This window comes from Notechis scutatus, chromosome 2, assembly GCF_049901735.1.
Source record: "Notechis scutatus isolate UNSWTSFEM ecotype Mainland chromosome 2, rNotScu1.2, whole genome shotgun sequence".
Taxonomy (NCBI): domain Eukaryota; kingdom Metazoa; phylum Chordata; class Lepidosauria; order Squamata; family Elapidae; genus Notechis; species Notechis scutatus.
In genome coordinates, this window is record NC_142010.1 from 177341717 (window position 1) to 177364577 (window position 22861).

The 22861-nt window shown below is 36.3% G+C and overlaps 1 protein-coding gene across 6 annotated transcripts in view; it reads right to left on the minus strand.

Moving 5' to 3' along the window:
* Window positions 1-2382: 2382 nt before the first annotated feature.
* The window catches only part of LPL (lipoprotein lipase), a 31065-nt gene continuing 10586 nt past the window's right edge, over window positions 2383-22861 (minus strand). For all 6 annotated transcript variants that reach the window (XM_087957488.1, XM_026680608.2, XM_087957491.1 and 3 more), the window contains 9 exons: window positions 20004-20179; window positions 17546-17725; window positions 14763-14874; window positions 12737-12970; window positions 11183-11425; window positions 9975-10095; window positions 8035-8214; window positions 6787-6891; window positions 2383-4385 (listed from right to left, as the gene is read on the minus strand). In XM_087957488.1, the coding sequence (XP_087813614.1) occupies window position 4385; window positions 6787-6891; window positions 8035-8214; window positions 9975-10095; window positions 11183-11425; window positions 12737-12970; window positions 14763-14874; window positions 17546-17716 (1167 nt within the window). In that variant the 5' untranslated portion in view covers window positions 17717-17725; window positions 20004-20179 and the 3' untranslated portion in view covers window positions 2383-4384. The remainder of the gene's footprint in view (window positions 4386-6786; window positions 6892-8034; window positions 8215-9974; window positions 10096-11182; window positions 11426-12736; window positions 12971-14762; window positions 14875-17545; window positions 17726-20003; window positions 20180-22861) is intronic.

The window sequence follows — 22861 nt, forward strand, 5'->3', positions numbered from 1 at the left end:
AAAATGAAACCAAACTACTCAAACTAAATCACAGAATCAGGCACTAGAACCTGAATGGGTGGTCGTGTCCAGAATTACATGGCTACATGTTAGAATTTCTGGTATGCTCTTTGTATGGACTATCAAGCCACACCACCTAATTTAATATAGGCATTCTTACAAAAACTAAGAGCCTTTCCACACTGCTAAATTAAAATGCAATTCATTGATTCATGGGTCGGCAGAAAACAATGCTGAGTGTATAGATCCTATCTCTGTTGTCTCTAAGTCACTGCCAAATGGAGCTGCTTTGCTTATTCGTGTGCAGAATTGGATAAATAAATTGGTTGATTCTTCCAACTTTGCTGCCATCTCTTCTGCATCATCCCAGAGGGAAATGATATCTGATAATCATGACACCGTTAGCAGAAATGGACTGGCTGCAGAATTTGGCTTTTTCTGTGTTGCTTCCTGCTATAACCTATTCTTTTTATTTTTAACAGAGCAGTTCCAAAGGGAGCCGAATCACAACCAATGCTTTTATTTTAAAACATCTATGCCCTTTATTTATACATGTCAGAAAGGCAAGCTTCCAGATTCAATGTTCCATTCAGGAGATAATTTGAAATAGAGGAAGACTTGGTCCCACCATTCTATTATGGCAGTCTTGGTAGCAATTGGTAGCATTGATAGCACCCAGAGTTAAAACATGTATAATCCTGCCAACAAAGCAGTCTACTGCCAACACTTCTCAAATTTTCTACAGTTGTGAACCATTACGTTTGTCATTAGATTTGGAAAATGCAAAAATCACCCTATTTAGCAAACAACCCACTTCTTGTGTTTTCATCTTAAAGAGCATACTCACAACTCACTTCTTTTGGGCAGATGATTATAGGTCCATTTGGTTTACACTCAAGGTCTCTTCAATATTGAACTCCCAAATTAATCAAAAGCAACTGTTTATCACTTGAATCACTTGGTCATTAATGTTCTTCAGTACAGATCTCTCAATTACTAAGGAAGATCTGGAGGGAAGATCTCCAGCTTAATCAAATCTCATTTGTAGATTCATTTTTCTTTTTGCAAGAGTGTTTCACTTAATGCAATACATGCAGATTCAGTCAAAAGCTGCACTTGAAACTTATTATCACTTTTCTTACTTTGACTACTCACATTATCACTTGTATGGTTTAATGGATAGTGTTCAGCCATTCACATTTTCTTTTGAACTACTTGCCAGGGGTTATGGAGTGGTAGGGTTTAAAGCAGGAGTGTCAAACTCAATTTCATTGAGGGCCACATTAGGGCTGTATTGACCTTGGGAGACCAGGTGGGTGTGACCAACTGGGTGGGCATGGCCAGCTTGATGCCAGTCTCCAAACTGCTGTTTCCACCTTCGCACTGGGCAGACCAGGCTGAAGCCACGCTGACCCGATGTTTCCACTTCGCATTGGGTAGACCGGGCCAAAGCCACGTGGGCTAGATTACATTTTCCAGGATGGCCCTGCAGGCCAGATCAAACATTGCAGGCCGGATGCAGCTCGCGGGCCTTGTGTTTGCACCCATGGTCTAAGATAATAAGGCTTTCACCATCTCTTGGCCACCATGGGAATGCAGGGGTGAGATAAAGAATGTGCTCTGGCCCCTGAAAATGGGATGGCTATGGCAGACTCCCTGGCAGATCTCTGCAGATCACCTGCAGTCCATAGCCCATACTTTGAGAATGACTAGTATAGAGGTGTAAAAGAGCAACACCCAACTATCATGCTGCATTAAATATTATAGGAGCATATCGGTGGGAGGAAATAATTTACATGCAGTTAAGGTACAATAATCAGAACACAAAAAGGTTGTACTTTGTACTTAAAAAGGTTGCTGAATTGCTTTTCTGCAAATCCAAAGGATAATTATTGCAACACTGCTGAGATCAGCTCTTCAAAATGTCAGCAACATAATTATAAATAAGACCGACTGTGGATCAGAGGTGTCTGCCTACCTGGGCTTGAAATGGTCAGTATACATCTCTCAGATTCATCCCACTACAGAATATACCACAATTCTGTACAGCAATCCTAGCATATTCGACATCCCCTGCCGCTATAATTGGATGATGCCAGTTTAACGGAGAAACATACGTTTTTCTAATATCCAGCATAACTAAGGATGACTCAAATCTGACTCATTTTTGACCTGGGAATGAGATTTAAAAAGAACATGGCCAAAAAAAAAAGTTGTTGCATTTGGTGCACTGTCAGATGCCCAAAAGATAAAGGCCCAGTGTGTCTGCACAATTGGGTTTTACAGAGATGCTAATTTCAAACAGATAACCATTGGTTTATTTTTTTCCCCCACCAACATGCTCTCTTCTGGTTCGGCAAATATAGCAAATCATTCCAGAGATTTTATTAACAACGGCTTCTTTTAATGTTTGCAAATGTCAGTATATACAAAGTAGAGATGTCTCGAAACAACAAATGATCATTGCAGCATATTTTTTCATGTAACATATTCGTTTTGAGAAACCTTTGTCACCAGTCTATAAATGAATATAGCTTTAATTACTTCAGCAATATATACAAACTAACTTTTACATATGTACACGAATATATTTTACAAATAAATAGAAACAATTAAAGTCAAGATATATCTTCTCATATATAAAACTCCTTTGGGTGATCAAGTGCTGTTGGCATTGTTTTTGACTTTGCATTAAAAATCTTCAACTTATTAAGAAATAGTCTTTTAAACCTCCTTCCTGAGATATTGGCTTCATCCAGAAGAAATGTACATCTTTAAAGGTATCCTTCAGTGTTCACTTGTTTTTCCTGCCTGAATGAAAGACCGATGTGCAGGGAAACCATCTCAATTTTTTTAAAAAAAAAAAAGTCTTAAAAGCATTGCTTTTAATTTTTGCCACACATTTGACAACTTTTTTTCTGTAGTAAGAGCTAATGTATTAGACAATCAGATACTAAAGTGGCAGTATCTAAGCTCAGGCACATCTATGTTTTTATGTATCTTCACAGAAGTAAAAATTATCTTTCTTTTAGTGTACAACTTACTAAACCACTGTGAATATAATTGGTTGTAACTTTGAAAGTCTGAGATTTTGATTACAAAAAATAAAATTGATGAATTATTTTGAACATGCCAATAAATATCTGCATCAAATACCTTTTTGTGTGTCCATACTTCCTGATTCAACAAAACATATATTTATGTATTCTCCAAAAGTGAAAGTCTAATATTCCATAGTCATATGCTTATATTACCTCAAGAAAAAATATTATTTTCCAAGTTAGAAACAACAGTGTCCAAAAAGAGGATCATTATTTGTTTGGGATATGGATTTGTGAAAGTTATAGGTTTAGTTGTCATCACTGTCCATAATCAATACAGAAATTTTGTGTCTAGAAACAACATTGTTATAAGAAGCAATATTCCCACAATTGTTATCATACTGCTGCTCATTTTTTAGGGATAGTCATTTGATAAAGACAAGTATGTTTACTATAAATGCATTGGATTCCTTTTTAAAGGAAAAGCATGAGACACTACGTTAGGTATTTTCTCCTGTGGTGAATTTACTGTCATATAAAGAGATTAAGGATTGCTAAGTGTTTCCTAAATTTAATTATTTACCTACTGTGAAACAGCTTTCTCTGGAATCTTTCAGACCTACAAAACGTCATTATTCATATATATTGTGGCTTGTAAGCATTTATTGAATAAAAAGTCTAAATATTGCTCTTAATTGCTTATAAAAGTAATTTATAGCCAGCCAAAGCTCCAAAGCTGCAAATATCAGCTAAATGGTCATTGCACAGCAAAATACCCACTTCTAGAACTTAAAAAAAAAGCAAATACCTTAACCCAAATACATGTAAAAATAAGCAATTCTTCAATAAATAGATTTTTTTTAATACAAGTGCATTATAAAACAAGAGAGTTGGTATAAGAATTATTGGAGTTCGTTTCAAATACAAAAATCACCATCCGTGAGAGATTTCTTAATTATAAAAATAAAGTTGGTTTATGTAGTTTTTGGTATATGTTGGGCTGATCCAAATAAGGAGATCTACCAGTAGAAGTAGGTTTTACATACATGCGGCTCACTGAATCAGGAATCAACGGTGCATTCGGATATTGATCTGGATGAAGATACTGCCCATCTGCAGTTCCGTGTTTCCAGTTGGATGTGAATTTGAATATATATTGCTAGTCATATTCAGGCAAAACCAAATCGAGATTTCAGTCTAGGCAAATAATTCCTAGGGCAGTGTCAGCTGACAGTATTACAGAAGATAGATAATTATGTCAGTACAATCATTCCTGTTTGGTCAGTATTCTGGAGAAATTCTTCCCAAAGTAGAATGTGTTCATTCATTATCCTGGCCTGGTCTCTAAAAAGAAACATTTTAAAAAAAAATCAATAGTTAACACTATTTTCTAAATTAATTGTGTTGGTGACTTCAGATATCTATTTCAGCAATCTGATGGGGTAGCAACAGGTAACGTCTTTAAGTTATTTGCTCAGATGTTGGGAAATGTAATTCTATCAGTATTCAACTTCCTTACTAAACTACATTTCCCAGTTTTTTTTCTGGAAAAAACTCTGAGCTTCTGTTTCTGAAGTGCTTAGGATGCAATTTAATGGATCATCCATATACTCCATTCCAAAGAACACAACTGCCTTTCCTTGAGCAAGATGTAAGATTAAAGTTTTCTACACATTTTACATTTGCAAACCCTGCAGGAGTTGAACAAGTAAAGCAAAGCAAAGCAAAGCAAATAGGAACAGTGAAATCAATTCCTAACTGCTCTGAGATGTGAAGTGTAATGAATACTAATATACAGAGACTTTCTACCAAGATTTTATAACCCCTTTCCACAAATCTAATGGCTATATAGGCACAATATATAGAAAAACAGTAGACTAGCAGAACAGAATTTTATACTCCTAGATATGCATTCTCAAATAAATATGGTTACCAGATGTGACATGCAAATATCCAGTTGAGCCACTAGATGGCAGCAAAAAGATGCAGAAAATGTCCAACTCTTTGCTGTGATCTAGAGCAATGGCCCCCAACCTTTTTTGTGCCACGGCCCGGTACCGGCATCACAAAATGATCCGTGGCCCGGTACCGGCATCAGCACGCATGGCAAGGCGGGCCGAGCGACCGGCCAGCCAGCCGTCCCCCGCTTCTCCCCACCACCTTCAACTCCTCCTTTGTACCTTTATTGATGGGCTTCGGGACGGTCGCTCGGCTCGCCTTGCCTTGGGTGCTGAAAGAATCCTCGCGCCTTAGTTTTGTTCGAAGCCACCACCCCCTTCGATGAAACTAAGGCGTGAGGATTCCTTCAGGACCCAAACGCTGCTTTCCAACCGGAAAAGCTCACCCAGAAGCACTTTCTCATCAAAACAAGATGGCGGCGCCCAGCAAACCGGCGGCCCGGTAGAAAATGTTCCACGAACCGGTACCGGTCCGGGGCCCGGTGGTTGGGGACCCCTGATCTAGAGGTCTTTTGGATTTTTGCTACCCAAATCTGACAGCTATTCTAGCAAAAGACTTGTCACTCTTAGAAATAAAGCACTTGTGGGGATAAATATTAATAATGTGATTGATTGATTGATTGATTGATAATAAATTGCAAACTCTATCTCAATTCCTTCAAATCTCAAAGCTATCAGAACAGTGTGGGGACACAAAGTACAGAATATATATTTTTTTTTAAATCACAGGGTAAACGAAGTACTTAAAGCCCTACTCTTTCTACCCATTCTCAACCACAAATATATCTGTGTTAGCATTATGAGAAAAACTTTGTCTAGTTCTCTCATGTGCAGAATTCTGCTCTCAGAAGCAGAAGGCCTTCATCTGCATCATCTTCGTATTTTTGAAGACTCTTTATGGCAGGAACAGTGGGTTAAATGCAAGACACAGAGATCTAGTGAAATCTATCTTCCCATCTCTCCTGGAATTTGCAGGAAACATCCAAGTCCTTTGTTACCTCCCTAAAATCTAGAACAAGCAATACTTTCCTGAGGACAGAAGCTTTTGTGACATTCTGCTGAAGTTCAGATTTAGCTTCAACAAGCCTATTTAGCTGTCTCTGTTTTGAAATTATTCAGACTTTGTTAAGAGCAATATAATCTGTGAAATAATGCCTGCCAGGCACAAGGATGCCTTATATCTACTGCATTTTATGATTGACAATGGATTCTCTTCAAGACACTTATAACTACCTAGTTTTAAAACTAAGTTATACATCTTCTATAACAACTAAAAGATATACAATATAAGAAATAAAAGAAAAATTGTCTCCGGGGGTGTACACTGTAATATCTGTATTTTCCCCTCTTTTTTGTATTTAGATTTATAAGTATGTTTGCATTATTTTTATTCAAAATAAAATAATTAAAAAATAATTAAAAAGAACTAAGTTATACATCTATAGCAGAACCATTAATCAGGTCAGCTTTTCCTTCCCAAATGCAGGTGGAAGACTGTAGTTTGAATAGAATCTCTCCCTAAAGTTGAGAAAATATCCTCCGTAAAGTTGAGAGAAAACTAACAGGTTAGAGGAAATTATTAATTTCCACTATAAGTGTCTAATGTTTAAATGGTTTATACATAGAATTCCCTTTATCACTGCAATTTAACCTGCAGCAGAGAAAGAGATCAGAAACAACAAGTGTGTCACACAATTCTGTCCAAAGAGCCTGCTTCTTACTATTTGAGAACTGCAACATGGAATGATTTTCAGGGCTCCACTGCACAGCAAATGAAAAAAGCTTACCATGAATCTGTGTCATTATGTCTTTTCTTATTACATCTCATAAATTCTGCAGCTTCACCCCCTTTTTGGAGAAAAGAGGATCCATTCTGTGAGCAGAACATCACCCTGCACAATAAACAGAACCGCTGAAGTAGCTATAAACGTATCTTCTAAAAAGCCGTATTTCATTATCTCAACTATATCTTAAATCTAAAATAGAATTTCTGACAAGGCATTGTTTAACTGATAGGTTAGTTCAGAACTATAAAAGAACAATATCTACTATATATGTTTTTATAATATTCATTTGCAGTTAGAGGAGTATTTAGTATATATGCCTAGAACGGAACAGTGAAGGTGAGACATTACAAATAGGAAATCATTACTAGCAAATCATTCATAGCCTACAAGCAAAATAAGATGTATAAATACATGCAGAATCAATAACTCAATCTAATCCCATATATTAAATACAAAAAAAATTCCACAAAATGCATAATGTACCACATATCCGAAAAAACTAGGCATGTGCATATTTCAAGGCATTTGCTCTACAGCTTCTCCATCAGTTTTTGTAATTCTGGATCAATTTTACTATTCAAGAAAATTTCCCATCCTCCCATGTAGACCAAGGCAATTACAAGGTTATTTGTGTTACCATAATATCTCTGTACCATGGAATAATATCTCTGTACCATGTGCAAAGAGATACTTCCAACAACACTTTTGTTTCTTGTTTACTATGCACCTAGTACTCTAGAAAACATAGCATTACTTCTAAGACACAGCTGAGAATTGGAAAATTGTCATACTGCGTCACAGAATTGAAAGGGAGAGTGAATTATTATTATAGTAGCAGCAATAAATTAAAAGTCAGTGTTATTTATAGTGATTCGAAGATGCTATGTGAGTTGAAACTAAAGCATTCTGGTTGTGGAATAGGGAATTTGCCATGTCCTCTTCTTTGTTGTATCTCCTCCTATTTGCATAAGTAAGCTGTTAATGGAAAGAGAAGACAATGGAAAACATATTCTCCTGCATGAAGTAAGTGCCTTGGCTAAGGAAAAACACTCCTTGTAATTCTCCAGTTCCAAATCACAAGAAACTCTTCCTATAAAAATATACCAAGAAATGTTCTTTATCATTATATTCATATGGGATTATCTTTCAGAAAACTCTGGATACAACTGAATCCAAGAGAACAGATAATCAGTAATCTTGGATGGTGACAAAATGATTGACCACAAAAAAGAAAGAAAGTAAACTTACTTTTTCTGGGTTTCTCCGGCCTTGATTCTGAGTACCCGTATGCTAAATTCAGGGGTATCCCACCATCTCAAACTGAAAAAAGACTCTTTTTCCCACTGAAGTTTTACTATAAGCAGTTCTCCAATATCAACTTCGGTATATACCAGGAAGGAACTTGTTTTGTTAGTGGAGATCTCAGGCCTGTTTTAAAAAAGAAACCACATATAAGTTCAGTCAGTGCTTGTCTTCAACTCACCTCAGGAGCCTATTCCTTTATCAGAGAAAGTGAAGAAAAGGTTTTTATTCATAGAATATAACAAAACCTTTTAATTAGAAGCAGCAAAATTGTATCATAAAAATGATATACCCTCCTTGTAAATCCAGGGAATCCTGATGGCCTGTTAATGACCCAGATGCCATTTCCAACATCTTCTGTCTCTTGATTCTTACCTTCTAAATTTCAGATATATCACCCCAGCCTCCCACATCTTATCCTCCATTCCACCACTATTGTCTCTCCTGGTTTCTCTAACCCTGGTTAGAAGCTATTACATCCTTCCAACTTTCTTCCCCGACCAGTTGAAAAGCCCTCCAAGACTTCTCTTTTCCTCATTACTTCATGTTCCACCTCAAGAAGTTCCTTGCATGAGTTATTTAATTAATTTAAATGTTGTTTTGATCTGACTTTTGAATCTTTTCAATACAGATTCACTCCTTTTCAGAGTAGTAGCCCTAGGCATGCCAGTTAAAAGCTGGAACAACCTGTGACCCAAGCAAAGCTGACCTCCTATTATAAATTTTCCTTTCCTTACTTAGTGTTCTCCAGATATGACACCACTCCAACTCTAGAGACTGCTGGAAATGGAAGAGCTGAACTCTCAATATATTTGGAGGTGACTAAGTTGGGGAAGTTGGTATAATCTTCACAGAATGATAAGTTCAAAGAAATATCTCAAGGAGCATCGGTTTTACTTATTTGTCCAATTTATATAGCTGCCCATTTCACAAAACATACGACTTTGGGCAGCTTACATTTATTTTTGCCAGTTTCAGCCCTCTTCTTTCCAGACCCCTTTCATTCACAAACAAGCACATGCCCATTAGATGCCAAGATAGTAGCTAGAAGGAGAACTATGGATGCAAACTGAGACAATTCAGATTAAAGCATGCAACTGGTAATCCCATTCTTTATTACTCCTGCTAGATCCCATACCATATCAAACATGAGTGATAAGTGCCAGTATACTCACAGACTGATCCCTTATATACTTTTACTTTCAAAAATTTATTGGGAAGCTAGAATGCACCAATAGGCTTTCTTAGAAAAATAGCACATTTTCAACCAGGGAGCATTTCACCAGATTGTCTTTTAACGAATGATTGGTTTGTAATATGTGATCATTAAACTAATTAGCACGCTTAATATTTTTTTCCAAAGGTACCATTAGCTACTTCTGCTGCTTAGCTCCTTGCCTTTGTATGCAAAAGGTCTAATCCCAGGGTCATGAGGTGCATATTTGCATAATGAAAATGCATAATGGGAAACCACCATTTGTACAGCTTTCTATATACAAATGTACATTTCCCAAACAGAGCAACTGGACACAATCAACTTTTCCTTCTTTGTGCTTACAGGGTGTGTCAAAAGCCTAAATATTATCTCTTTTGTACACTTCCTTGAAAGGTGGCGGGTAGGATAACAGTGACAATCACTCATTTGTCTCATGCAGCACTTTTGTATAATATGCCAAAAATTATTTGAGAATTCTTTCTCGAAGACACTGGGAACAATTAAATGGAACAAAATGTACCACATCCTTCAGTGAAAACCCACAATATGCACATGCAAGGAACCATTCTCAAACGACTCTGCAAGCAATGTCTGCAGCCAATAGGAAGACGTTTTAAAATGCAACAGTACACTGATAAATGTGTAGGCAGCTGTTTCAGCTGATACTCACATTACAAACGGTATGTTCTCACTTTCCTTCTTGGTGCCATAAAAAGAAATAAGAAATGGTTCGTTTCTCTTGGTAATGTTCCATTTTCCAAAAAAATGTATCTTGACCTGGTAATGAAAGACTGAGAGCAAAATATACAAAATATTATTAATAAATTCTGCTATTTTTGGTTTGGAAGGTACTAGTTTTGTGCTTAAGTATGCAAATTAATTTTATAGACAACGTTTCATAAGCTTTTTTTTTTAAAGTTGCCCTCCCCCACAAAATCTCAGATAATCTGCAAACAGGAGGGGGCGGTATAAAATGCTGATATTCTCCCTTCTAACTTCCCAAAGTCAGAAGATCAGATCAGAGTATTATTTGGAAATTCTGTACTGCAATACTAAGTATGGTTGTATGAGATAAAGGAATTTCCTCCTATTACAACTGATTAATTCCAAGTATAAATTATCTAATTCTGCTATAATGTAAAAAGCATTCAGTTATAAATACGAAGAGGTCTTTTATTATGAGATTTTGAAGTATATGCTTGACCCCCTCCAAAAAACATTTATTATATGAAAATAATTTAAACGTTGCTACTTTAATTAATAGCACTGCAAATAACAGCTCAAATAACATCTTCCTATCTCAGTCCTTGGGAAGGACTTGGGTAGATAAAAATGCCAAATTTAGTCTAAACAGCTGGCTGATTGTTCAACAACCATAACACATACATTCTTAAGTCCTTGATTAGGACTTCAATTAAGTTTCTCAGTCTTAGATAGTGAATCTAACTGTAGATTACTCACACATAACAACAACCACCTAATATCAACAATGGATGGTCACATCAAGCTTTAGGAGTTAATATTGACTACTTTGGGAGATCCTGCCTCAGAATATCTGTATTCACTTACAAAAAATCAGGTCACTGGATTGATATTGGTACTTACCATGCACCTGAGAAATACAAACATTATCACACTGGATATCAACTGCTTAATTTTCAATTTCAATAGTAGGATTAATTAAAACAAGTGCTTAATTTGAATCTAATAATTCTATCGTTCTTAAATTTATAATGAACTCAGAATTTAATCAAGCAGAATGTTATTTCAATAAGGTCTGTGCAAGAGTTGAATTTGTTCTGAAATTAGTTTGTTTTCACATGTTATATTCCAGCACTCATGACTAAAAATAAAAGGTTTGCAACAGATCACTAATACCTTTATAAGGTGCATGTGCACGGGTCTTTAGATACATTTTGCTGCTCTTCTTGCTTCCCACTCTTTTGACTTCATACCCTAAATTGTTGCAACGATTCTTTCGGCAGCTCAAGCAAAGCCCTCTTTCAAACGTTTCTTTTGAATTGCATCGGTACGCTATGATTGGCTTTTCTTCATACAAGAGGGAATCAATGAAGAGGAGGATGGAGCGTTCATGAGAGCATTTCACCAGCTGATCAGATTCTTAGGGGGAGAAAAATGACACAAGTTGTACTGTAATAGAGATGCATTACTATTGTTCAACAATTACGATAAGCAAATCTGCACCAGACATTCTCCAGTGTAACAAATTTGGTGAGAATTCTCTCACCCTCTGAAAAATGTTTCAGCTGTGAAGATAATGTTCATTTTTAGGCACACTGAATGCCATGGTTTTTCTTCACTGCTTCTTCGGTACTATTTCACCCTATTCCCCCTTTCTTGCATTAAATCTTATCAATAGTGTCCTCCAGTTAGGAATTATACAATACTGGTGATAATAACCATAATGATCTATAGCTCATTGTGTTTGCTAGATAAGGAAGATATTAAGGACAGTCTAGACCAGGGGTGGGGAACTGTGATCTTTTTACAATCTATGGACTTCAACTCCCAGAATCCCTAAGCCATTCTGTGAGTTGACGTTCACAGATCGTAAAAGAGCCATAGTTACCCATTCCTGGTCTAGACTGAATATTTGAGCATAACAATGGGCATCTATAACTGACTACACATAGACAAGCACACCCAATAATATAATTTTGCCTTTTACATGCTAAACGTAGTTGGACTGGCTATCACTCAATCCAAGTATCACATGCATGCAATGAAAAGTGAGCAGAACACTAACACATAACGCATCTTGAGTATCTCTGGAGCACTCTTTTACTTTTTTATCTTCTGTAACTTGAGAAGGGAAGTTAGTCAAGACACAGATCAACATAGGTAGTCCTCAATTTATGATTAGTCCCTTAGCGACTGTTATAACCATTATAACAGACACCCCCCCCCCCAAAAAAAATGTCCCTTCAACCTCCCCACTTTTGAGTGCTCAGCAACCGGCCAACATTTATGGCTGTTTGCAGCATCCCATAGTGACATAAATGCAATTTATGACATTTTCTGCTGGAAACTGGTGTTTAGTTCCTGTTTCTGGCAAAAAAATAAAAAATCATCTATTGTGGACAAGGGGTTACTTTAATGATGGATTCCTTTAACCATGGCAAAAAATGTCATAAAATTGGTCATATGATGATTCACTAATAATCAGCATGTTTTATGACTGTAATTCCAAGCCCCTGCTTAATTTGGAGCCAGTGTGAACAAAACTCTGAGCCATATGAGGAACAAAAATAGAGACAAACACCTTCCTTAGTAGATGTTTCTATAATGAATCTAAGAAAGAGGAACTATTCCGAACAGAACTAACATTAATCATGAGTAGCAGAAGCCATGAAATCTTCATGTCAATGTCTTTTGGGGGGGCGGGGTGCGGAATCAGATTTGAAAACTTACCTTGAAAGCCTTTCTGGGCAATCATACGCAAGGCTTGAGCTAAATTGCAACCTGGCTGGAAGCTACCTCCATTGGGATAGATATCAATGTGGCCCACCGGCTGCTGTATGCCAATGCTGCGATCTGGGGAGCCTCTGATGTAAGTATGCAAGACATCCACAAAGACAGCATCGTCTGGAGAAAGGCGCCTAGATGCCTCGGCATATTCAAAGAGAGGCCCAGCAGGATCTAAACCTTAATGTGAAGACAGAGTTTAAAAAAAGAGTCACATTATTGGTCTTTTGGCCTTTGGATGCCACTGGTTGCATCATGATAAAATTTGCAGACTTGGTCCACATTTTTATTCATTATCGCTGCAAAATTTCCTATCAATATTGTTTTGGGTTTTACAACACTATCTGGCAAATGAGAAATTTACTTATATTTTGCCTTTATTCTTTTTATGAATAACTTGAGTCAATAAATATGCCTAGTGCTCCTTTCTCCTCCTATTTTCCCCATAACAACCATGAGAGGTAAGTTGGGCCAAAAACATGTGACTGGTCTAAAGTCACTCAGCTGGCTTTCATGTTTAAGGCAGGACTAGAACAGGGGTCTCCAACCTTGCCAACTTTAAGACGTGTGGACTTCAACTCCCAGAATTCTGGCTGAGGAATTCTGGGAGTTGAAGTCCACACATCTTAAAGTTGGCAAGGTTGGAGACCCCTGGACTAGAACTCCCGATCACCTAGTTTCTAGTCTGGTGCTTTAACCATTACACCAAACTGCTGTCCTGAAAAAACAAGTAAGGAAGGAAGCAGGCTGTAGTTCTAGAATAAACAACAAGAATTCAGCTATAATTGGACTGTGCCCAAAAATAGCATGCAACCCTAGAATAATCAGTCAAAGTGAAACTTAAGATACTCTATTAAAAAAAAAACATTCATAAAAATCTAGCTAATCCTTGGCTTACAACCATTTATTTAGTGACCACTGACAGTTACCAACAGCACTGGGGAAAAAGTGACTTATGACCATTTTTCATGCCTGTAACCGCCATAGTCACGTGATCAAAATTCTGACTTTTGGCACCTGGAGGGTATGTATAGTGGTTGCAGTGTCCTGGGGTCACATGATCATCTTTTGCGACCTTCTGACAAACAAAGTCAATGGGGAAATTACCTTACCTTACTTTAGATTACCTTAACAACTATGTTACTAAACTAACAACTGCAATGATTCACTTAACAACTGTGACTAGAAAAGTTGTAAAATGGGACAAAATTCACTTAACTGTCTTGCTTAGCAATGAAAATTTTGGGCTCAATTGTGGTTATAAGTCAATGGCCACCTGTAGTGGTTTGTTTATTTATTTAGCTGTACCATACACAAAGTAAGATAAATGCTTTAACATTTCTATGTTATTTCAAAAAATTCAAATACAAAGAAGTTAAAAGAAAAAAGTATGAAAAACTTCTCACTGATACAGAACAAAACCATTAAAGGTTTGTGCAAATGTTACATAAATGCTCTAAATATTTCTGAAATGTCAAGCACCTCTTCTTAAAAAAATTCAATTTCCAGCATTTATAAATGAATCGCACAATTGTCTACAGAGGCAATTAATTCCAAAGTTATAATTAAGGCCTCAAATAAGTACCCATTTAAATAGAAAGCTTAAGATTGCCATCCAAATAGCTTATTTTACAGGTCATGTGTTGCTTTTATAATGGCGGAAATCCTCAGTTCATAAATCCCACTGAAGCCAATGACTTCCCAGGGCAAAGACTGCCACTAAGGCACTTACTTTTTTGTTTTGTTTTGTTTTATTTTTGAGAAAGAGGAGGAGGAGGATTTTTAACACACAATGGCTCTTTACAATCTCGAGGGGAAAGCAATGGTATGTATGCTGGAAAACGCAGTTTTCATTAGCTCCTCATTTTACAATAGTTGCTATCAACATATGCCAGAATTCTACGTTAAAATATTTAGTGCTTTGAAAGACTCATTGTACTTCCTCTTCTAATTATTATAATGATTTGCTTACCTGTAATTCTATTAATCTTTTTATTAGTCAGACTTCCAGCAATGCCAGCAACATGGGCACCAAGGCTGTACCCCAGCAAATGGACTTTGTCAAGAGAATAACCAAACTGCTCCTGAGAACAATCATTTTTTAAAAGATTAAGCTTCAAATGCAAACTTTAACTTGCTTGTTAGTCAAAAAATAAAGTATCAGTTTCACTTCAAGGACAAAAATATTATAGTAACAGAAGGAAATCTGCACTGTTTTATATAAGATGCAAATACATAAAAATCTATGTAAGTCGGCTAAGGGACAAAACTTGAGAGCAGCAAAAGAAAAGTGGATTTTTTAAAAAAGGATTGTGTGCTTAAAGCATTCAGAAAGACTTCTAAAGTCAGAGGTACTTTTTCTAAATTATTGATAACTCAGCTTTCTCCATCAACACAATGCCCAAAGCAGCACATTTTATTTATTTTTTAAAAAGTTTAAGTATACATAGAACATTTAAAAGCAATATCACAACAAAAATAAATAGAACACCAGCCAGAAAAGAAAATATAATCCAGCAGTGTTCAACATCCTGCACAAGGGCTTTATTATAAGAAGAGCATTTATTGACAAAGGTATTAAAGGAAGATAAGCATTTCTGATGAAATAATAATAATTTATGTTTTAGAATGGATGAATTTGAATATGGAGATACAATGAGAAAAAATTCCTTAGAGATACTGCAAGCTAGCATATGTGTATATTTATTCTCATATGGGATCTGGCTTGAGGGGAAGCAAACTCAGTTTACAGCCTGTTATCTGCAAAATGTAAAATACCAGAACTAGCTTATCCTCATGCTTACTCTCCATTGAAAGAGGTACTCAATTTGTGACTATGTCCCACCTGCCTAGATGAGGAAAGGGAGAAAGAAGGCCACCTGCAAATATTTTAAGTGAACTTTCCAAGGCCTCCAATCCTTTATGAGCACTCTTCAACAGCCATTAAAAAAAAATAACAGTGTCTGCTTTCCAAGAATCAGCACTGCCTTACTGTTGCTAAAAACAGAATGTCAGATGTTGATCTAAACAGAGTCATAGTACTCCGCTCCAGATCATTTGAAGTTATTAGTTTATCAAATTTATATGGCTGCTTGTTTACAAGAACTGATTATGGGCATAGCTTGTTGCATCCAAAATTTACTGAGAACAACCTCATGCATTCAGAAGGCAATGTGAAGGGACTATATTATAATGAGGGATGTAAGGTGATTGCAAAGGAATTTATGGAGTTAAGCAGCAGTGTGTTAAGAATACTTGCAGGGATAGTCGGGATAGTTTCCAACATTATAGCCATACATAGCTTGTAAAAGAAACAGCAGTTTTAACAATCAATATAGCAAGCTGTTTGATATATTCCTGTATGCCTTCTTTTACAGGCTTTGAACAGTCCTAATGCAAGAATGTGAGTAACAGCAATACATTCATCACTACCCACCAGAGGGCACATTTAGCACATCAGGAATAGAAAATACTCTAGGTGAAAGAAGTCCCTGAAGTATATAAGCAAACATTCAAATATCTTGATCCCTTAATTACAAAACTGATACTACATCATTTGCATTTAATACAGGTGAATCCTTAATTACAAAACTGATACTACATCATTTGCATTTAATACAGGTAAATCCTTGACTTACAACAGATTTTTTTAGTTACTGTTCAAAGTTTTTTTTCCAAGGCACTGAAAAAAAGTGAATTATGACCATTTTTCACACTTGCAGCATCCCCATGATCATGCAATCAAATTTCAGATGCTTAGCATGTGATCACCTTTGGTAACCTTCTGACAAGCAAAGTCAATGGGGAAGCCAAATTTACTTAAAACTATGTTACTAACTTAACAACTGCAGTTATTCACTTAACAACTGTGGCAAGAAAGGTTGTAAAATGGGACAAAACTTAAATGTCTCCCTTAGCAAGAAATGTTGGGTTCAATTGTGGTCATAAGTCAAGGACTATCTCTACTTTCCAATCATCATATAGATTCTCACTCTCATAAGAAATAGTGAAAATATTGCTAAGATAACTTTTCAGGCAAGAGCTGGAATGTAAATGTTTGGATGTTTCCACATATTAAAAATAAGAATTAACAGTGAATAACAATATGATAGAGTTATCTATCCTGCATGTTAGCAAATGTTACATAAGTCAATACCAAACAGACACATTTTTTTCCAATGACGAAGCATCCCAACATGTAATTCTCACCAAGGGGTACAGCGTAACAATAGCTTCATCACGAGAATCCACAAATTCTGCTTTGAAAACCTTCACAAATTGGAGATGTACTGACAGTAAAAATAACTGCTCTGTTGTGAGTTATTACAGGTCCTGCCACAAAACCCCTTTTCTCCATCACTCCACAGAAATGAAAAACGAAATCAATTGTTTTCACTCCAAGGCCTTATTGCATGCAGTATACATTTGCTGGCCACACGATGGGAGTGCCAAAAAGTCATCAAGCCACTTTTCCCCTTAAAAGCGCAATAGCAAGAAGTGTGATGAAGCAGAAAATGGACCACCTATAAGCTCTATTTAACTTTAACTTTAAAAAAATTGGTAACTATGGTTTATAATACAGTTCAGCCAGAAATAAATATAGCTAACACGTTGTGGAATCAAAACCCTGAGGCCTTTTTTTTTTAGCAGGCAAAAATCCCTCATTTGGAAATGCCCTTAGCTTGTATTCTAGGTATTCAACACCTTTAACTCTCAAGACATTGTGCTGTACAGAACTTGCAAATAGATGCTTACCTCCATCCAATCAAAGAATGCAGCAATATCTTTTCCCACATCCTTTGTAAAGTATGCAGCCGTTGTATAATGCAAACTAGCTCGAGCTAACCAGTTAACCACAATGACGTTAGAATCAGGCTCCCTGTTATACAGTGCCCTCACCAGTTTAGGAACCCAGCTCTCAAACATGCCAATCACCTAGAATACAATAAACTCAATGTCAATGTATAATATTAACCTCAAAAGATAGATATTAAGTATACTTACAGAGAGAAAAAGTATAATCGTCAAATATTTTTCAAAGTAAGTAACAATAAACAAGTTCATAGATTAGCTTAGGAGTGCACCGATAGTAACCTTGACCAATCTGGTGCTTTACAGTTGTAGCAGACTAAAACTTCCATACATATTTCCATGTTAAGAATTTATGGGGATTGTTCAAAACATGTGGAAAACACCCAGCTGGGAAAGGTTGCCTAGGCATATTATATTTTAATAATAAAAGATTAATCCTTTAATAAATAGGAAATTCACTGCCACAAGTTGCACAAAGGCCAGTATCATTATATATTTATTGCAAAATGGGGAAATAGTGAATTATGCCTCCCTTTCCAAGTAACCCCCATGCTGTTGTGGCTATTTGAAGGTCATTAGAAAAACATCTGTGCAAAAACAAGAAACATATTGTGGGTTTTTTTGTTGAGGATTTCTAGCGGTTTTCGGGAAATATAGGAGAGGGGGAAATAAAGAAGATTTTTAGAAAGAACTGAGGATTTGCACTGAATCTATATAAGTTGAGCAAAGCACAAGTGTTAGTTTTCTTTTATCTCATGCAGACCTTGGTGATGAAAAAGTAAGTTGTATGGCTGCTGATTGTATGAGATGACCAGGCTGAGTGGGTCAAGTGCATCATTAGTTTTGAGCCCCTTTATGTCCACTAGAGACCTAAGTCCACCTTTCCTTGAATTCCATTGACTCTTAACTAACACCAAGTTGCACTGACCATTAGTAGTTCAGATACTTGTGGTGAGCTAGTATGGATTAAACCTGTACTCATCTAAACAGCCTTGGTTCCTGGTTTCTTGCATCTGACACTTATTTAATAATAATTATTACAATTATTAGATTTCTATCTTGCCTTTTAAATATATAATTCAAAAGTGATAAACATAGCTAATACCCCCATCTCCTATTTCTCCCGTAACAAGCCATATTACTGTAACAAAAAACCCTGATGGGATAATGCTTAAGTCTCTTGTACCTAACCTTTGGACAACATAAATTTTAAGAAATGCAAATGTGTGTGTTATGTTAGCAGGTGGGAAAAAAAGATTAACGAACAACATGGGTGTAAATGAGTTCCCAGTTTCTTTACCATTCTTACTGCAAAAGACTTTCTAATACACTAATATGCTAGTCTCGAGAAAATGTTCCCTAGCTGCAGGGAGAGGCTGTAGTGCAACAGCAGTGTTTTTGCTTTGCCTGGGTTTAATCTCTGGCTTTTCCAGGTAAGCCTAGAAAAGATCCAGCTTCCATTTCCCTATGTCAAGTCTGCCCTTTGGAATTTAGGCAAACTCTAGGTGGCCCTGGCCATTTAGTTCTTCCCAGACAGGAAAAGCTACAAACAGTTCCCTATTAAGGATTCATGTCTTCCTTAAGCCACAAGGTCTTTGCAGCTCCAATGGGTTTCATTGCTCCCCAAGCAATGGCTTCTAGTTGTCTTCATGAATAGAATTGCCTGAATCACCTTTACAGCTATATTCCATGTAGCATGACAGCTTATTAGATTTCAGCGCTACTGAAAAAAAGAATGCTAGAGCAGATGGCCTCATGCAGCAAAAACAGTTGGGGATTTTTGTAAGAGTTATGATCAAATTGTGATGTTTAAGATTGGAGTTGCTTTAAAAAAAACACATATTATAATTTCCAAGCATGATCTGGGACGAGAATTATAATAAGAGTCCACCCTAAAATAGGACTTATAACAAGAATTTGAACTTCTGCCGTCTGGGGCCCTAGAGTCATATGAAGGCATTTTGGGTGCTCAGCAACAAACCAACATTTACAGCGAGTTGTAACTTATGGTCATGTGATCACAATTGATGATAAAAAAAATTTCTGGAAAAGGCACTTACTTTCAGCTTCTGGAAAAACTTCCCATAGTGAACTTTGGGTCAGAGGGATTGCTTAATGATTGCTACCAAAATAATTATCAAATTGAATCTGGTCATATGGGGAGCCACTTTATGACCATCATGACTTATGACCAAAATAGTGGGCTCAATTGCAGTCATTAGTCTAGGATTACCTACAGAGCTTAAAAGGCTACCCATCCCAACCAGAAATGAGCTGGCTATAAGTAAAAATGTATGGCAATTAATTTGTAGGGTTTTTAAAATCACTATTTGGGTCTCTGTTCATATCAGACTGACTAAGTCTTCAGTGAATAGCTATGCAAATGTTTGACTCCTCTTACCGTCCATCCATGTATAATCACAAAGGTTTTACTGGTATGATTGAAGCTGCAATCTGCTACACTTGTTTCCTGTCCAGGCACTAGGTGACAAAGGTCTTCTTCAGGCTTTTCAGGTGTCCTTAAAGAAAATTTACTCTCAATACTGCTGAAGTCTTTCTCGTTTTCTATAACGTTTCCTGAAGTTAAAAGAGAGAGAGAATTTTTATATGGTTTGAAAGAAAGGAACTGCCAGCAAATAACATGAAAAGTCTAAGATTCTGTTATAGAAATCAATAAAATAAGAAGCTAACTGACTCAGCACTAATAGTGATTTATAAGCATCCACAGTAACATCAAACAGGGCATAGATGGGCCAGGAGAACTATTTATCCAGGTACCTTTTTGATACAGATTTCTGCAGTGGCAGCTAAAAAGACAAACAGGCCACCCATTTTATTGATTCTTTGTTTCCATACAATGAAGCAAAGCAAGAATATTATTTTCATATGATAGAGAGCAGGAAAAGTCACAATATAATATTTATATATCATCTTATTATATTTCAGTAAGTTCAGTCTACCTGCAGAAATTCACACATCTCATTATATTGCTTATGTTCAGTTTATAAACACTTCCAGTTTACACATAAAGTATTCCTTCTGTTAGATGGGCATTTACTAGTACATTTATTTTCACCATAAATTTTATACAGACCATAATTTTTAGTCTTCATCATTAGCCTCCATTTAACCCTTTAATAAAAGTTGAGGCAAAAAAAGTGTTATAATTCCAGCATAAATATTAACATATTGAAGAAGTGGTACAAAATGGTTTTTTTAATAAATTCAATCATTTTAAGCCAATTTTGAAAGATTTTAATAAAATCTTATGGGTTTGCAATACCCCATTATTAATTGTTCGTGTGAATATATTTTACATAACAAATATATTTCCTATTGAGTGCATTTTGATTATGGTATGGATGATGAATGTCATCAGAAACAAAGCAAATTTGCTTGGAAGATTATGTAATAGTTTATTAAACTCATTCTACATTTCAGTCAAAAAATGGTCTATAAGTTGTCCTGGCACCCTTTTAAGATATGCTTTAAAAACTTGCATTTATATTTGACATGGCTTCCACAGATAGTCTTTGACTTACAGCAATTTGTTTAGTGACCGTTCAAAGTTACAATGGCACTGAAAAATGTGACTTATGACTGTTTTTCACAGTTACTACCTTTGTAGCATCATGATCATGTGATCAAAATCCAGATGCTTGGCAACTGGCTCCTATTTATGACCGTGCTGTGTCCCAGGTCATGTGATCCCCTTTTGTGACCTTCTGATAAGCAAAGTCAATGGGGAAGCCAGGTTCACTTAACATCCAGTTTACTAACTTATCAACTGCAGTGACTCACTTAACAACTATGGCAAGAAAGTTTATAAAATGGGGCAAAACTCACAAATGTCTCAGTTAACAACAGAAATTTTGGGCTCAATTGTGGTCGTAAGTCAAGGACTACTTGTATATCATTCCGGCAATAACAATATAATTAGGCACCAGCAACATGCAACATTTGGGTATATTAATCTACAAAATGTCCTCTTAAAAAAAGTAGGAGGATACGGGAAAACCCAATACTTTGGAAAATATTATTCGTTAAAAACTATTGTTTGTTTTGATGAAAGATAGATTTATGGTCTCTCTCTCTCATTCGTATGCATGTATGTATGTATAAAATAATTTATTTTTTTTAACATGAAGTTAGCAATTGGGCACAAGCAACCATGACAAAGAGCCAGCTTTGCTTGAAGTAGTTATATTTTACATAGGGCAACCATAGACGAGAACACAGTGGCTCTTGTGTTATGACTTACTCAAAAACTAGTGAAATGACTGCTTTCCTATTAAACTGCATGTAGCAGGAAGAAGTTGATTTATGCATTTCTGAGATTGTTGAAAGCCAAAGGTTTATTGTATCTCTCATGAGGTCTCTGTTCAATAAAGGTAAGTATCCTGCAACAAAACTGAAATTTTTGCTTCAGCCTATCCCATATTGATGAAAAGCTGTCCAGAGAAGTATAATGAATCAGGGGTCCTTGGTGCTCTCTAAGCTTGTTGTTTTCTTGCAGTAGTTTCTTGCAGACATTTCATTACCCAAACTAGGTAACAACACCATTAGTGGAGCAATAATGATGTTACCTAGTTTGGGTAATGAAACATCTGCAAGAAAACAATCAAGCTCAGAGAGCATCAGAGCACCCCTCACATCAACCTGAACTACAAATATTCTTTTATTGGTACAATAAATCAGCCCAATTTTGCCTTTTCCTTTATGTATCACACCCTAAGTTCTATTTCCTAATATACTAAAGAGTCCCATAAGTTGATTTTTGAATCCATCCATTTGCAGCCATCAAGTAGATATGTCACGTACAACAAACTATTGTTCATCAGGCTGCCCACACTGAATACCTTACAAAAGTGTTGGATTACAATTTCTAGGCTATTTGATAATGGTAGGTCATAACACTCCTGGAAAGCACTATGTTGGGAAATTCTGTGCAAAATATTGCTCTTTTACCAAGGTTAGAAAGCATTTTAACAGAACCCTCATGGCAACAATCTGAATTGTTTTCTGAACAGGCAAACCACAAACTCATCCCTTAGTTAGGTAACACATGTCCTACTTGGTTTACCTCCATCTCTCAAATATTGATTCATCTTTTTGTAACACAAATGTCAACAAGCCTGCACTGCTGATTACTCAATTTTGCATTTGATGTATAATTTCCATGACGATATTACAACACTCCTGAAATGCATTTGTGAACTTCAAAAAGAGCAAAAACAAAATTAAAATAAGGAAATACTA